Source organism: Natrix helvetica, assembly GCF_964273705.1.
Source record: "Natrix helvetica genome assembly, chromosome: 9".
Lineage (NCBI taxonomy): Eukaryota > Metazoa > Chordata > Lepidosauria > Squamata > Natricidae > Natrix > Natrix helvetica.
The window spans coordinates 11,059,476-11,077,228 of record NC_138560.1 but is presented as its reverse complement, the minus strand read 5'-3'; the positions used below and the strand labels follow the sequence as shown (position 1 = coordinate 11,077,228).

The 17,753-nt window shown below is 43.8% G+C and overlaps 1 protein-coding gene across 2 annotated transcripts in view; it reads right to left on the bottom strand.

Annotated features, from left to right (window-relative positions):
• The window catches only part of NKAIN1 (sodium/potassium transporting ATPase interacting 1), a gene marked incomplete at its 3' end in the record, with an annotated part of 38,991 nt that overhangs the window by 5,078 nt on the left and 16,160 nt on the right, over positions 1-17,753 (bottom strand). For both annotated transcript variants that reach the window (XM_081962146.1, XM_081962145.1), the window contains exons 2-5: positions 11,394-11,531; positions 10,099-10,179; positions 6,114-6,311; positions 3,543-3,603 (exon numbers count right to left, since the gene is read on the bottom strand). In XM_081962146.1, coding sequence (XP_081818272.1) covers positions 3,543-3,603; positions 6,114-6,311; positions 10,099-10,179; positions 11,394-11,531 — 478 coding nt within the window. The remainder of the gene's footprint in view (positions 1-3,542; positions 3,604-6,113; positions 6,312-10,098; positions 10,180-11,393; positions 11,532-17,753) is intronic.

Genomic DNA, 17,753 nt, shown 5'->3' with positions numbered 1-17,753 from the left:
ATCTCCATAAATTCAAGAGAAGATATTTATTCATTTCTTGGAGAAGGCAGGGAAATAAATGAAAAGGGAAATGGGAAAAGAAACGGGTGAAATAGAAATCCTGCTTTAAAAAAGCATAAGAAGATGCCTTACCAGAAATTAATTAATGGGGAAATTGACAAACAAATAAAAATGTGGCAACTGCTCAGAACAGAGTAAAAAAGATTACAGAATTATCAGAAGAGAACGACATTTTTGCAAGGCTGGAAAAAGGCTTCTCAATGGAGTGACGAAGCAAAAGAAGCTATGGATGGGAAAAATACAAACAATAGAATGGGAGCTGAAAAAAAACTGAAGACAAATTACTGTATAATGTAAGCAAAACGGAAAAGCTGGGTGCAAAAATTAAGAGGCAGAGAAAATACAGAAGAATTTTGTACAGAAAATGAAAACTGGCACTGGAAGTGGAGGAACAAGGACTCTCTATTAGAGTAAATGGTGTTTTTTTTTTCTCTGATGGAGAATGGCTCCTACAAAGACTCGAAAACGGCTCCTAGAAAAGCGAACTATTTTCCAAAGCACCAAAGGACAAGACAAGAAGCAAAGGATTGGAAACTAACCAAGGAGAGAAGCAACCTAGAACGAAGGAGAAAATTCCTAACTGTGAGAGCAATTGCAGTAATAGCTTGCCTTCAGAAGATGTGGGTGGTCCCATCACTGGAAGCTTTCAAAGAGAGACTGGACAACCATTTGTCTGAAGGGGTTTAGGGTGTCCTGTTCAAGCAAGGGGGGGTTGGACTGGAGGACCTCCGAGGTCCCTTCCAACTCTATTATTCTGTGTTCTAAATGGAAACTAAAAGTGATTGAGATCATTTGTAATGAAGCAGAAGTGAGAGCATGGTGGAGGATACATTTTAGGGACCTAAATAGAGAAATGATAGTGATATGACGAAGAGGGAAAAACTGAAACGTCTATATATATATAAAATGGCTCTGTGTGGTGTGTGTATGTTCCAACATAACCCTGGAGCAATCTCAACCAAACTTGGTACACAGATGACTTACACTCTGGAAACAAATACTGTGAGGGTAAGACACCCCTAACACCCCTCGGGGTGTGTGTTCTGTTAAGATTCAGCCTGTTGCGCCTTAAAATGGCTTCTACTGTACTGCCATAAAATGGCTTCTACTGTACAGCGAAGTAGATTTGCCATGGTAATGGCTTCACAGTACTCCACAAGGGGTCTCCCTCTTGTGGAGGGAGAAATCCAACGTTAGAACTTGCGTTTGGCCTGGACATTTGTGAATGTCTAATACAGGATCGGGATAAACAAACACCTGGGCAATGCCGGGTTAACAGCTAGTATGCTATAAACCAGAAGAATTTAAGGTTGTGTAACCAGAAAGCTGTTAAAATAGTAGTTAAGCTTATGGAAAGTGTGCAAAGCCTGCATCTGGCTGAGCCTCACCGTGGAGCAATCTTGTTCCCTTCTACAAGCCAAAAAAAAAAAAAAAACCAGGAGCAAATGCTTAAAAACTGAAGGGATATTAATTTGTTAAGTTCACTGGAGAAGGTTGTTTGGGATAAGCCTATCAAAAGGATAAAAGAAGTGACAGCGAGCAGGTTTGGGCTGGCTAGTTTGGGAACATTGGAAAGCAGATGTGCCAGATAACCTTGCCTTGATTCTGTTTGTCGCAAGAAGAGGCAGAGAAGAATTCCGAGAAGTTGTCAAGATTGATGTTGGGATAGGCCAGGCCGGGAAACATACACAGCAAGGGAATCCAGGAATGTTCCTTTATTTTACAATCTGGAACTGCGCCACCCATGGTATGATCTAAGCACATGTACAAAATTGTCTGCTACAACGATCAGTGGCTGCTTCAGCTTCAACCTCAATAATACATGTGCAAACAATCAATACAAACTGAAGGGTAAACTGCTCCAAACTCGATTTGGAGAAAATATGACTTCAGCAACAGAGTGATCAACGCCTGGAATGCTCTACCTGACTCCGTTGCTACATCCTCTCTAACCCCCACAGTTTCAACCTTAAACTGCCTACCGGGGACCTCACCCCATTCCTAAGAGGTCCGTAAAGAGGGCGTGCATAAGCGCACCACATGCCTACTGTCCCTGTCTTACTGTCTCCATTTATCTGTACTTACTTTCTTGGTTTATGTTTATGTTCAAACCTATACTTGTTCTCTTGTACATGTTTGACAAACTAATAAATACAAATACGAATTTTTGAAGACATACTAAGACAATCTTGGAAAGGCCTTGAGTTTTTCTCTGCTGTTTTTTTTAAACAAATAAAAACAAAGCTGTGTTATTTTGAGATCTTTCCTCCCCCCACACACACATTCCACTTTCCATTGGGGGGGGTTGCTGTTTCTCTTTCCTTTAATAGTTCATCTATTCCTTCACCAAGCTCATCTCTCCGTCCCTTTACAGATACCAAATATTCAGCATTGCAAGGCCAAAGAGAGGGACCAGATCTGGGAAACCTTATAATGCTGGCATCCTAAATTGTAATTAATACTGATAGAATGCATCTTATTTGCAATGGTGTAAGTTAAGTAAGCGAAAATAGGGCGTCAAAAACCTTCAGTGAATACTATAGAAATAGCATTGTATTGAAACAATATCGTACACAGAGAGTCCCCAACGTAAGATCACGACTGAGCTCAACATTTATGTTGCAAAACGAGACGTTTGTTAAATGAGTGTTGCCCCATTTTGCAATCTTTCTCGACACAGTTGTGAAGTGAGTCGTTGCAGTTGTTAAGTTAGCATCATGGTTGCTAAGCGAATCTGGCTTCGCCATGAACTCTGCTTGATGGAAGGTCACAAAAGGTGATTTCATGACCCCAGGTCACTGCAAGCGTCACAAATATGAGTCAGTTGCCAAGCATCTGAATCACATGAACATGGGGATGCTGCAATGGTTGTAAGTGTGAAAAACGGTCATAAGTCATTTTTTAAAGTGGTATTGTAACATTGAACAGTCACTAAATGAACTGCTGTAGGTCAAGGACTACCTGCATTAAGATTCACATGAACTTATATTGTCTTTTAATGACCCCATAATCCCTTGCATCTGGGTGGAGTCGTGGCAACAGAATGGAACAGAATGGAGTGTTTACTGGCCGGATGCCCTTCCTGTCGCCAATGCAGAGTTTGCAGCTGATATATACTCATTGTGCCCAGCGAAAGAAATATCTGCAGCTAGCTAGGTTCGAACTCACAGCCCTGATTGTAAGGTGAGAGCTCCACCTCTAGGCCACTGCATCACTCATTTACATAAACTTATATAAACACATAATAAGAAAGGAAGGAGAGAGAGAGAGAGAGAGAGAGAGAGAGAGAGAGAGAAAGAAGGGCAATCTTTACGCAGCAGAAAGTAGAATATTAAAAATTTCTTTGATATCGTCTCATGGTAACGGCTGACCGAATTCTTAAACATTTGGCAGCCTCAATGACAAGTCACTTGTGCATCACTCTAATATTTCAAGCAGGGGCGATCCTCCTACTTTATTCAGGGGGATAACTGGATACTTACAGCTGTCTTCCTCCTCCATAAACATTTTGCTGACATAGCAGGCGTAAACAAATCCGAACAGCTTCAAAGTACATGTTTGGAAAAAGAGAGAAACGTGAATTAATGATTTGAAAGCAAAGAAATCTACCGATTATTATCACACCAGGATTCAACCATTTAAACTGACAAGGGAAAAGTTTATTTCTTCCATTTACAACTCCGCTGCTGTCTCAAACAACGCTTGACCATGCTGATCCTTTAGGTACAAAATCTGACACAAGAGCAACACCAAATGGATGAGATGGGCTGGTTCATTTAAACGTCTCAAAGAAGCCAGCCAACTGTGACGCTCGACATAATCGCTTATCACCCTCAGAATAAAAAGCAAAGGTAAAGCTTCAAAAGGATGGAGGAAGAGGAACTTGCAAACTTTTAGAGATTTACCTAGAAGCAGTTCTGACTGATCTTTGTCATTAGGGTTTATTTAACAAACTAATTGTCAGGCTTCGAAACATATTCAGGCTGCTCTCATTTTTACTGTTTCTCAGCTTGCCAACGGACTATGGGGAGAGGGGAGGGAGAATTGGAACATGCGGTCAAGTCCTGAGAACCAAGGTCACGTCAGCAGGTGTCCGCCAGACGTTCGAGACATCTTCTCACAACAATATTGTGATACTCAATTGGACAACGTAACCTGCACTAAGAGGAGGGAGGGAGGGAGGATTCTATACTTTAAATATATTGAATTGCCCTGGAATTAGCCGGAGCTAATTTTGCCTTCATTTTATGCTGAAATGGTGTACTCAATAAAGTTTTGCATTAAGTTTTGCATAGATTGTCTCGTCCATGCTTGCTGGTTTGGGTTCATCAGTCAGAACCTTGACACTAATCCTTAAACCTGCTTAATATAACACAGTTGCTAAGTTCACATGACAAGTTACATTACATGCTGTATGGTTTGTACCCTGGATAAACCATGTGGTTTTATGCAGGGGAGGAGGACCTGCGCCCTCCAGAGCTTTCTGAAACGCAGCTCCCATCATCCATCACCAGTAACCATGTTGACTGGAGCTTCTGGGAATCATCGGTTCCCAGTCTATGGTGGTATATGCAAATGACCTCAGGAGATGGGGGAAAGAGATGCTGCCTGGGGAACGATTAAATAAGAGACAGCAGAGCCGAGAGCTGTCCAGTAAGTAGAGAAACAGGCTCAAAGGCACCCTCCCTAAGTTATCAGGCTTGGAAAGTTTGTACTTTAGACGTGCAAGATTCTGTTAATGTTCATGAGCGATGGCTCAGCGGTTAAAGTCACTGAGCTTGTCCGCTGGAGAACTGACAGCTTAGGTTTGAGATCTGAGCACCTCATGACAGGGTGAGCTCCCATTACTTGTCTTAGCTCCTGGCCACCTAGCAGGTCGAAAGCATGCAAATGCGAGTAGATAAATAGGTACCACTTCGGTGGGAAGGAAACAGAGTTCTGTGCGCCTTTGGCGTATAGCCATGCTGGTCACATGACCTTGGAAACTGTCTTCGGACAGCGCTGGGCAAGAAACGGAGATGAGCATCGGGCCTTAAGAGTCGCACAACTGACAGGGAAACCTTTACCTTTAGTTTTACAATAATGTAGAATTAGTTCATCTGGTTGTGTTCCCCGTCTAAGGCTGGCATCAGTTTTGTAATTAAATCTATTCAAAATAGAGAAGGTGTTTTTTTTTCTTTCTCCTTCCTTCAGCTTAATATGCCACTTTAGTTGTAACTGGCTCTGAGCTGCATATGTACCCAGTGCGTTATTCTGATTAAAAACAAATACCTAAGAAATGTATACCAAAATACCCCAGGCATGCTAACAGGACTCCTAGGCAACATTACACACTAGAGGAGAGATCAAATAGAGTATTTCTGATCCCAGAGCCAGGCCGGAAATGTCAGTTTTAATAGCGTTTCAAAAACCTAAGAGGGTAAGGGCCGATGTAAACTTCAGGGGGAAAATGTTATTTCAAGAGAAGATACCAATGACTGACAGAGGGATAATGGAGATACAAAATGTTAACGCCCCATTTAACTTTTTAAAAATTAAAATAACTGCTTTTTTTTACATTTAAAAAATGGTAGAAAGCCAGGGACACGGTGGCTCAGTGGCTAAGATACTGAGCTTGTCGATCAGAAGGTCGACAGTTCAGCGGTTCGAATCCCTAGCACCGCTAGGTAACAATGTTTCGTGCACCTTCGGCATTTAGTCATGCCGGCCACATGACCACGGAGACGTCTTCAGACAGCTTTTTGGCTTTGAAACAAAGATGAGTATTGCCCCCTAGAGTCGGGAACGGCTAGCACTTATGTGCGAGGGGAACCTTTACCTTTAGAAAGCCTGAAGAGCACAAAGGGAGGGGAACCTGATGTCCATATTGGATAGATACCGTATATATTTTTGTGGCTCCAATGGGAATCAGGAGTGGGTTTGCGTTTTCGTTCAAACGGGTATGAATTCTGCAGCAAAAACTAACTGTAGAATCTTTAGTGCCTCCGTTTTGTTCTGTTTTATTTTTAGAAGGCCAAACCAACCAAGAAGAGATACTGATGCCACTTTCTTACCGCAAGGAATATCTGCATTGCACTGCTCACCACCTCAATGTATTGATAATCTAGCAAGCATCCAGTTACGGTGATGACATGATGGTCTTCTAAGGCCAGGTTGGAGTTGATCACAGGGGACACCAGGCAGCCAGGGCCATTCTCCATCCACCACGAGCGATGCAATGATGTGTTAAAGGTCATGATGAAGTCTCGATCCTACAGAAGTGGGAGAAAGATGAATTCAGCAGCGATGTTTGGGCCACTCTAAAGAGGGAGGATGTATACTTACTCGTCCTCCTTTTGAGGTAAGCCATGCTGCACAAAGAGAAGAAAAACGATCACCCAGAAGCCATGACATCCAGGGTGATGAAGTGTTAAAATTGGGAAGATGATGGGCAGAGCATCACGGTACAAACCAAAGGGACGCGGGGTGCCGTCAATGAGTAATAGCCCCATAGAAAGGAGAACCCCGAGGCAAGCAGGCTCCTCAAAGAACAGTTTTATTGGAGATATCATATTGGCACAAACTGGTGAAAACTGACTCTGAAAGTTCCTGCGGTTTTCACCTGATTAAAAAAGTGAAAGTTCCCCCTTTCCCAACAACAACCAGTCATATTGTCCAGTCAAAATGCTAGCCGGTTGCCTGGTTACTTCACCTCTCCTTCTCCAGCCACCTGTTGGAATGTCCTTGGTTGGCTGGGGAATTCTGGGAGTTGAAGTCCACAAGTCTTAAAGTTCCCAAGTTTGGACACCCCTGCCATAGGAAACTATTTTGTTTTGGCAACAAAACCCCCATCTAATTATGTTCCGCCTCCCTATCCTTTTTTTTTTCATTGTGGCAACCCTGAAGCCTCTATAATGGCCCCAGCCAGCTTCGCTTCAGAGTTGACATGTGCATAGTCCATCAACTATCTGCCAATTGCGAACACTGCAGAGGGCAATGACTTATAATTTCTGACTTTTGATGCACATCATAGCTTAGGTCAGGGGTGTCCAAACTTGGGAACTTTAAGACTTGTGGACTTCAACTCCCAGAATTCTGGGAGTTGAAGTCCATAAGTCTTAAAGTTCCCAAGTCTGGACACCCCTGGCTTAGGTCGATCAAGATTTTTCACAGAATACTTTCCATTAAGATAATAAATGAGTAGCCTTATCCCCTCTCCATGCCACAACAGTATTGGTCAGTTTTAGTGCCTTGTTTGAAAGCCAGGATCCCCAATTTGTAGACGACCTTGTAAGTTGACACAGTATTGATCTTATCCAACTACTAGGAGGTGCATACGATGCACCCATAATTCTTGCTCTTTGGAGAATGACAAGTTAGATCAATTAGAAGCCAGCTTTCTTATAATTCAGCCACTGTCCCCTGCCCTCCAACTATCAGACACAACAAAATACAGAGTCAGCAAAGACCACTTTGGGGCCTTCTTCCTGCCTTGATGGCCTCTGATCAATATGTTTAGCTAAAAAAACAAGAAAATTCTGCAAAGGGATTTAGTCTTCCTTAAGTTTTGAATCCAAAGGAGATTATGGAACAAGTCAAGAGTTGAAAATTCATTTCACAATAATCTAAAACTTTTATTTACACCTGGAAAGGATTCACATTTAGAGTGTGTGTGTGTGTGAGAGAGAGAGAGAGGGAGGGAGGGAGGGAGGGAGGGAGGGAGGGAGGGAGAGAGAGAGAGAGAGAGAGAGAGAGAGAGAGAGAGAGAGAGAGAGAGAGAGAGAGAGAGAGAGAGAGAGAGAGACCTTATGACCTCACCGAATTGGTCAGGGATTCTTTTTCCAGGTTGGCATGGAAAGCCTTTGGGGAGGGGTGTGTGTGTGTGTATTTGTATGCACACAGACTGTTTTAGATGCATATCCTTTCTGAAAGCTTGCCTTACCTTATTTGCACTCTTTTTCATTAAGAAGACATGAAGGCCTTGGAAAATATATTCCAGCACCTATACGACCATGGTTGTGTAAGCCATGGGTATTTTCTGTGGCTTTCTAAGCAAGCAAAAGTTGGATTTTGACGAAGGAAGATGGAAAAAGCATCAAAGCTTTTCAGCTTTGGTGTTGGAGAAGACTATCACCCACTTCTTCCTTACCCATGGGACATTCTTGCAAATACTTTTTCTCCTTGAAATGAACATACATTCCTCGTTACCCAAGCCACCACAAAAGAGGAAAATTCCAGATAGCTGCATTCTGATTTGTTTATAGGTTTGAGAAGTACGACCTGGAAACTCTGCATTCATATTTCTCATTTACCTCTAATTCAAACTTTAAAAGACATTAAAGAGATTGTTGTGTCATCTTCAGCCCACGGAAGATGACGGGACATACTGCTCTAGTCCTGAAATTGATTCAATATATATTGGACTTCAACGTTCCTGTTATTAATAACTTCTCCACAGAATTATACGGTATAGTCTTGGTTTAAATAATAATGATAACGATGGCAGTAAAAATGCCAGAAAAATAAACAATGATTCTTTTTAAAAGCTGGGCTTGGAATAAAATAATGTTGTTCAACCGTGGCCATTTTTAAAATGTGTGGACTTCATTTCCCAGAATTCTGGGAGCTGAACTCCATATATCTTAAAGTAGCTAAGGTAGAGAAACCGTAGAGGAACAGGCTGAATTGGAAGGCAGAGTTAAATGTGTCATCAGTCTCGAGTCATTGCATTGCCACAAGAAACCCAAGTCAAAGCTCCCTCACCCATAAATTCAATTGACCCTTATCTAGCACCAACTTTGCTTTGACCATTAGCTGACTAGGTTCTTGTAAATAGGTAACTGTTCTGTGCTTTGAACTCAACAAATGCTCCTGGCTAGTTGCACAATTTAATCGTAATTAGAAGCAGCATTCCCCCTTGTCCACCACAAACAGGCCGCAACGCCTTTCCCAAAATGACATACGAGATCCATGAATCTATAACCCTGATAAAAGCGTGCTTTGAATTCACAAGGATCATCTCCTTGGAACCTGATTTAATCAGTGAACGGTATCTGAATGAGACACACACACACACACACACACACAAAATGCACTGACACTGCTCCAAGTACTGTGTTTCCCCGAAAATAAGACAGGGTCTTATTTTCTTTTTACCCACAAAATATGGCTTGGGCCTTATTATCAGGCGAATGTCTCCCCTGAGGCTGTGCCTGGCTCTTTGGGAGCCCCTTCGCAAGAGAGCAGCCACCCGGCAACCCCCTCTCCAGCTGGGCACAGCGCTGCTCGCCAGCCTAGCTGTATCCCGAAGGCGCCAAGCAACGCAATCACCTTTGCCTCCCCCTCCCGGTTCCCGGGGCTTGGCACCTTCGGGATACCGCTAGGTTGGTGAGCGGTGCTCTGCTTGGCCGGAGGTGGGGGGTTGTCCAGGGGGGCTTATTTGCGGGGGAGGGCTTATATTTTTGCCCACCCAAAAAAATGTGGCATGGCCTTATTATCAGGACATGTCGTATTTTCGGGGAAACATGGTATAAATACAGCCTGGTTTGTCTTCCTTCCCTCCCAGCCTCCCATCTTCCCTTGTGGATCAGCCCATCTGTTTACAAAACAGAGTGGTGTGGGTTATGTGAGCCCTGCATTTCAAACAGAGCTTTGCCTTGACTTGCAAAAACCTGCGCATGCCATAAAAGAGAAATGCCCCAGCGAGAGAAGGGGTGGGGGGAAAACCCCCCCCCACATAGAGCCTGAACACCTGGAGAGGCCAAACGCTCATTTATTTATAACACAGAGCAACACAGCAAGTCTCCCAATGGTCTCCCAGTATCATGCCACATCTGATCTGCAATGTCAGCACTGGAAGAAGTTGATGCGGGGGGGGTGGGGGGGAGGAGAGTTAATTTGAAAGGAACATGGAAGCATTTACTACCTGCGATCTTCTCCTGAATTCTAATCTCTATCCCAAGGAGCAATTGCCGCTGGAAAGGTGATGGATGGAAAGCTATTGGGTGGACCGATGGCTCGAGAAGGGCAAGTTCTGGGTGTGATTAGAGGGGTAATTACCTGTGAAAGGTGTCCGACTTCCAGGTAGAAACAGATGATGAATGCATTCCAGCTAACCCAGACAATGAGCCACACAGCATACTAGCGAGGGAGAGAAAGAGGCAGGTTGAAGACGTACAATGGGAAAAAAAACTATTACAACAATTGGAGATATATGCTTGTTCTCCTTCGTTTCTACCCTAAATATATCCACCTGCAGAAACACAACGCACATTGAAGGCTTAAACTTAAGAATCTGAAGGAAGACTCCTAAACCAGTGGACAGTCTTAATCATCAGAGCCTAACTGCCAAAATCAGAGTGGGTTTGGGCATAAGCCTAAGCTCTGATTTGCTATTATTATTATTATTATTATTATTATTATTATTATTATTATTATTATTATTATCATCATTATTATTATTATCATTATTATTGTTATCATTATTATTATTGCATCAACAGAATTGTATCACAGCGGCCAGTTGTTTCGCCGGATTTGGCATTGATTACTAGTCGGGCCCCACCCAGGGGTCTAGGACGTCGTAACGTATTTTCGTAATATACGTGCAGATCCAAGCAGTGCGGCCTTTTGCATTTGACTGATGGTGATTTTGTCAATTTTTAACTGTTTTAAATGTAATTCCAGTGCTTTTGGAATAGCACCCAGTGTGCCGATTACCACTGGAATTACCACTGCTGGTTTGTGCCATAATCGTTGAATTTCAATTTTTAAGTCCTGGTATTTTGCGATTTTTTCATATTCCTTCTCGGCGACCCTGCTATCACCTGGTATTGCGATGTATTATTATTATTATTATTATTATTATTATTATTATTATTATTATTATTATTATTATTATTATTATTATTATTATTATTATTATTATTATTATCGACAAGCTCAACGTCTTAACCTTAGATCAGAAAGGTCGGCAGTTCGAATCCCTAGCACCGCATAACAGAGTGAGCTCCCGTTACTTGTCCCAGCTTCTGCCAACCTAGCAGTTCGAAAGCATGTAAAAATGCAAGTAGAAAAATAGGAACTACCTTTGGTGGGAAGGTAACAGTGTTCTGTGTGCCTTTGGCATTTAGCCATGCCAGCCACATGACCACAGAGATGTCTTCGGGCAGCGCTAGCTCTTCGGCTTTGCAATGGAGATGAGCACCGCCCCCTAGAGTCAGGAATGACTAGCACATATGCGCGAGGGAAACCTTTACCTTTATCTTTAATTTACACAAAGCAACAATCCAACACATTTCACTATTTTGAAAAAAGAAGCAAAAAAACCCTACAGAGTAGGATGCTATACTTACCAGCATGAGGTATCTGGATCGGTACTGAAGGGTGCCAAAAATACCCAGGATGACAGCCATAATGTGTAAAAAATTAGCCAGGATCGGCAACCATTGATAACCCAAGAAGTCAAATATCTGTCTCTCCAGGGCTGCAACCTACAAAAGACCATAAAAGGCAGACAAAGAATTTTTCATGGCACAGCGTTACACAGAATAAGAAAGCAGCAAAGTCTACCACAGAATTAATAAGAAACCCTATGGGCTATTAGTCACAACCAACAGAGATGTTGGCATGATGCATTGGCTGCTGTCAAAGAAATATATTCCGAAGCAGGGGGGATTCATGGGGGATCCATCACAAGGCAAAGAAAAGGATGTTTGCACTGGCAAATGGCACCAGTGGAAATGACCACAAATGGGACGATGCCCCAGTTGCCAAGAGCAGCAAAAGAAGACAGTTGTCCCCAAAGTGATAAACCTGGGTAAGTCCCTAGGAGCATGTTTCTTTGAATCCCAGAGTCTGTAGAGATTCTCGGTCATCCAGGCCATGGTTGTCCCAAAGATGCATTTTTCAGGAGGCAACTGGACTTTCTTGGTTTTTTTCTTTTGAAGATGTTTCTCTTCTCATCCAAGAAGTTTCTTCGGGTCTGATTGAATGATAGTGGGGAATGGAAGGATTTATATTCCTTGGAGACAGCTGGTCATTTGCATCCTTTTACAAGGTTGTTGGAGCACTTGGGGGTTTATCTGTGTCACCTACAGGAACCAAGAGCACCCCTCAGGTGACCTTCATGACATAGCTAAACTTCTAGGTGGCTTTAACGACTCGCTCAAAGGATGCGCATGACCAGCTGTCTGCAAGGAGTATAAACCCTTCCATTCCCCACTACCATCCAGTCAGAGCTGAAGAAGCTTCTTGGATGAAAAGCGAAACGATCTTCAAAAGGAAAAACAAGGTGGTCTAGTTGCCTTTTGAATCCAAGACTTATTTTAGGAACGTTAGAAGCTTCTCGGGATGGATTGTCATTCATTAGCAACCTCTTTCCATGGTTCTAAACTGCTGTTTTTTCTGACCTTATGAACTGTGCGTGGTGGCTCTCATCCTTTAAACTGGGAGTCCCAAAACCCCAGGCCATGGACCAGTGCCAGTTCATGGCCTGTTAGGAACTGGACCTCACAGCTGGAAATGACTGAAGCTGCACATGTGAAGGATCTAGATTGCATGCTCCTCCTCCCCAATCCCCAGTCCATGAAAACAATTATCTTCCATGAAATGGGTTGGGGACCGCTGCTTTAAGCCATAGCAAACTTCACTTGAATTGACAACCCCAGGGTTTCATGGCAAGCTATAAATTTCAGAAGAAGATGGGAGGGTTATGATTTGTTGAACAAAGAAGGGATCGAGGTCTAGATCGGTGTTTCTCAACCTTTGCAACTGGGGGATTCCGGGAGTTAAAAGCCACATGTCTTAAAACTGCTAAGGTTGAGAAATGCTGGTCTAGATAAGCAATGTCAAACTCAAGGCCTGTTGCCTAGATGCGGTCCAAGAGTGCTTAGATCAGGCCCATGGAGCCACCCTGGAAACAGTGAAGGACTGGCCTGCGGTGCCTCTACCAGCGAAAATGGAGCTCTATTCTCGCTGGCAGAGGGTTGCAGGAGGTCTTCGCAGTTAAAAATGGAGCTGGTTTTCTTTGGTAGAGCACTTGGGCCACCACAGGTGCCCCCGACATGAGTGACATCAAGCTGGCTATGCCCACCCTGGCCACATCCCTCCACCCCCCCCCCTTTCAACACAACCCTGATGCGGCCCTCAATGAAATCGAGTTTGACACCCTTGGTATAGATCAGGGGTGTCCAGACTTGGGAACTTTAAGACTTGTGGACTTCAACTCCCAGAATTCCCCAGCCAGCCATGCTGGCTGGGGAATTCTGGGAGTTGAAGTCCACAAGTCTTAAAGTTCCCAAGTTTGGACACCCCTGGTATAGATGGACTTCACTGACAACCTTCCTATCAGGATAAATTAAGTAAAATTCTCATCAGTGGAGCATAGCCTTCCTGCGCTTACACAAAGTGATCAAAGGATGCGCATGAATATCTTTAACCAAACAATCATCTCTTGAGGGCTCTGCTTCACACATTTTAAACTCTGAACCTAAGGGGATTCTTTTCACAGATGTTCTCAAACCAAGAAGGGTAAGCAGGCATAAACTATGTAAGACAAATCAGTCTGACCGCTGTTCACACCCTCTGCCCCTCCCAACGATCCAGCCAGTTCAAAACCAGGAAAAAATCTGAAAAGAAATCCTCAACTATCCTGGAAAATAAGTTTGCAGTCAAACAAAACTGCTTTCATGGAGAAAGTAAGCTTCTAGAGATTTTCAAGGGAAGCTTGGGCCAGCAGCACCACCCCACAAAGTAGCATTTCCTCGGGTTGAGCAGGGGTGAAATGCTACCGGTTTGCTTTCTAGCGAATCTAAATCACGCGGCACAGTTGCTCCCCTCCCCCTCACTGTTCTACTTATCTTTGCAGACTCAGAAAAGGCTTCTTGATCCTCCTTTTTCAGTGCTGCAAGATAGTGCCTGCGATTAACATGCGCGCAAAGCAAACCAGTAGCAAAGTGAACCGGTAGCAAAGCAAACCGGTAGCAAAGTGAACCAGTAGCAAAGTGAACCGGTAGCAAAGCAAACCGGTAGCAAAGCAAACCGGTAGCAAAGCGAACCGGTAGCAGACTTCAGAGCATTTCACCCCTGGGGTTGAGGGTTTATGTCAGAACTCAGAGCAAAAACCATCTTGACAAAAGAGGGATACCCCTAGATTATTGCTGGGATGGGGGGGAGGTGTTTGCTAAATTCTCTCCAAAGCTTTCATTAGAAATTGAAAACAAGGCAGAATCCCTGAATCCAAGCCAACATTTCACTGCAAGCCCCTGAAATTAACCACAACTGTCAGAGCGGATCCTGCCTCCATACTTCTTTCCTTCTCCTCTCCACATCTCTAGTTTAAGTCTGACAACCCTCATAAATCATTTTTGCAGGTGACTTCTCGCCTTTGAGATTAGGCTAATTGGGTTCTTAACAGCCCTTCTGAACACAGGCCACCCAATCCTGCGAGGGTAAGAGTCCGTGTTTCCTTGGTGGACCTTCCATTTCCCTGAGATGAGATCAGCTATGAATCATGTAGTCCACCTCAGGGGCCTAGGGTTAAAAAAAAGGCTGGCAATTAATCTCTGACACCATTAAAATGGTCTGCCATAGTGTAGCTTTCCACAACTGTTGCTCTTGGAGTACAGCTCCCATCGTAGGTGTCTCTGTGGGGATTGGGCCTAGTGAGAGTTAGCATTCAACACATCTGGTAAATTGCAGTTTCGGCACATCTGAAGGAGGCTCCAGGATAGTGAACATGGTCAGATTAATCATGATAATGAAATGCTATGCCAGTTCCAAGCCAGGACCTGCTTCTGCTTAGTGTAACAGAAAATAATCATTACTAGGTGCAGTATTAGAAGAGTTGTGAGATATGTAGCAGATTGTAGATTGAGTACAAGTCTCATCCCACTGAGATTGGGCCACCCCACCCGTGCCAACATAGGAAACAGTGGTGGGATATAGTTGGTTTGCACCTATTCGGGAGAATCGGTTGTTAACTTTCTAAGCAGTTGGGAGAACCGGTTGTTGGAAGAAATCTCATTTTGTGTTTTTTCCACTTTACAGGGCTAATCCTGTAAGGAAGGCAGGAAGGAAACACTCTGGCGTTGTTTCTAGCTTCATCTTTATTGCCCTGCTTACAGAAACTGCCTCTCCGATGAACCCTTATTACGCTGTAACAGCTAAGGTGAAGCGCCCATCAACCTGAGTGACATTGAGTTGGTCACGCCCACCCGGTCACATGACAAACCGAGCCCCGCCTACCCAGCTGGTCATTAGGGCAGAGAACCGGTTATGAAATTATTTGAATCCCATCACTGATAGGAAGCATGCTGAGGGCTCCATCGGTCAGGGTATTCCGACTGGCAGGGTCCAGAAGAGCCTTCTTTGCCATTGCACCTACCCCTTTGGAACATCTTGCACCCTGGAGTGAGGTCAGCTCTCACCCTCCTGACTTTTTGCAAGAGCTTAAAAACATGGCTGCCAGTTGGCCTGCAGCTTCAATGGGGAAATTTCATATTGGGGATGGTTGGTAGGTTAAGAACAGATCTCACCTCCCCCTCTTCTCATCCTACTCTACCCCTCCCCGTCTTTTAATTATGGTATGGTAAGTGTAAGGCCACACTTGGAAGACGGCATTCAGTTCTGGTCGCCACGATGTAAAAAAGATGTGGAGACTCTAGAAAGAGTGCAGAGAAGAGAAACGAAGATGATTAGGGGACTGGAGACTAAAACATATAAAGAACGGTTGCAGGAACTGGGTATGTCTAGTTTGATTAAAAGAAGGACTAGGGGTGACATGATAGCAATGTTCCAATATCTCAGGGGTTGCCACAAAGAAGAGAAAGTCAAACTATTCTCCAAGGCACCTGAGGACAGAACAAGAAGCAATGGGTGGAAACTAATCAAGGAGAGAAGCAACTTAGAACTGAGGAGAAACTTCCTGACAGTTAGAACAATTAATCCGTGGAACAGAAGTTGCCTCCAGAAGTTGTGAATGCCCCAACACTGGAAGTCTTTAAGAAGACGTTGGATAGCCATTTGTCTGGAACGGTATAGGGTTTCCTGCCTAGGCAGGGGGTTGGACTAGAAGACCTCCAAGGTCCCTTCCAACTCTACTATTGTATTGTATTGTAATTAGGGTTGAGAATTTGTATTTTATAGCATTGTTTACAGTGTTGTATACTTTAAACTTTTTAATATTGTATTGTAAGCTACCCAGAGTTACTCTACGGTAAGATGGGCGGCCAATAAATTTAATAAATAAATGAAAAAGGGAATGTGTGGGAGTGGCTCCCACCTTGCCGGAGCTAAGGGAGCGCCTGCAAATTACCCAGTAAGAAAAAAAGTTTTTGTCCTCCCCGGCCCCCAGGAACACTCTGCAGGCTTCAGCAAAGATGGGAGAAGGCAAAAACACCCCCGTGTTTGCAAAAAAAATGGGCAGAAAATGGGCTGGCTTTTGCAAAAATGGAGGCATTTGTGCCTTCCCTCAGCCCTGCTGAAGCCTGCAAAGTGCTTCTGGAGGCTGGGGGAAGGCAAAAACACCTCCGTTTCTGCAAAAAACGGCCCATCTCTGGGACCTCTCTGGGACTGGCATGCGCACACCATTAAAAAAGGGGAAAAATTACATTTTTCAATGAATGTGCAGAACAGAAAATAAAAATGGCGGCACCCAGGATAGAACCGGTACGGTCACGTGTCCGGCTGTGTTTCTACCTATTCAGCCGAACCAGGCCGAACCGGTAGGAACTCACCTCTGCTTGAATTGTTCTTAAGCCTTAAGTCTGTCTTCATTGGCTTGGTGGCTTCAGAGAGGCTTTGAAGATCCAGCTTTGCAGGAGGAAAGTATTAAATCCAATCCCTAATGCTGTATCTTTAGGGAGATATTGAAAAATCACCCAGGATCCTGGAAAGCCACTAACAGTCAAGGCCTTGGAGACATTCATCTGGCTACTCTATATTTAACTAACCCTTTGTGCAACACTACACTCCCTTTATATCCCATGTGACTACTGGAGCTTAGCACCAAAACAACCTTGAGATTAATTGCATCCCAGTGGGCCATTATCCTTGAACTGCATGATTTCATTTGCTATATATGCCTTGGGCTTGGTGGTGGAGATGTCACTTAATTAAGCTGCACCAGAAGTAACGTTTCTGAATCAGTGAAATTTCTGGTACCATCCCAGGAAGCCCATGTGTCATTTGGGGTTGTTGAGCCCTCTTATTTGTGGCAGTAATATTAACCAACAATTTTCCAGGAGTTTGGGGAAACATATCTACAAGGGAGGGAGGGAGTGAATCCTCAATGAGGAGGTAAGGCTGCAGGGCAACAGCATGTAAAGAGGATGAGATGCCATCAGTATATTTGATAACGCCTTGAATCTCTCTTCAGATCTATGCCTTTGGAGAAATTCAACAAGAGCTTGCTCCAGCCAGGTGCCTCCAAGGCGGACTTCAGCTCCTCTCGCCTCCCAAGGGAACAAGGCCAACACGCAAACCGGCTAACTGATAACTAGCCTAGAACCCTTTAAGAGCCTGGAAAAAAATAATTGCAAGCTTGATTGCAAAGCAAATTGCTGCAGATGAGCACCTGCTAATTTTGTTATTACGCATAACCATCTTCTGCTAGAAAGCATTCTGCCTGCAACATTTGGCACTGCCACTACCAAGCTACAGGTATCTTGATGGGAAGGCACAAGCTGATAGCTTAATTGGCTTTAAATGAAGAT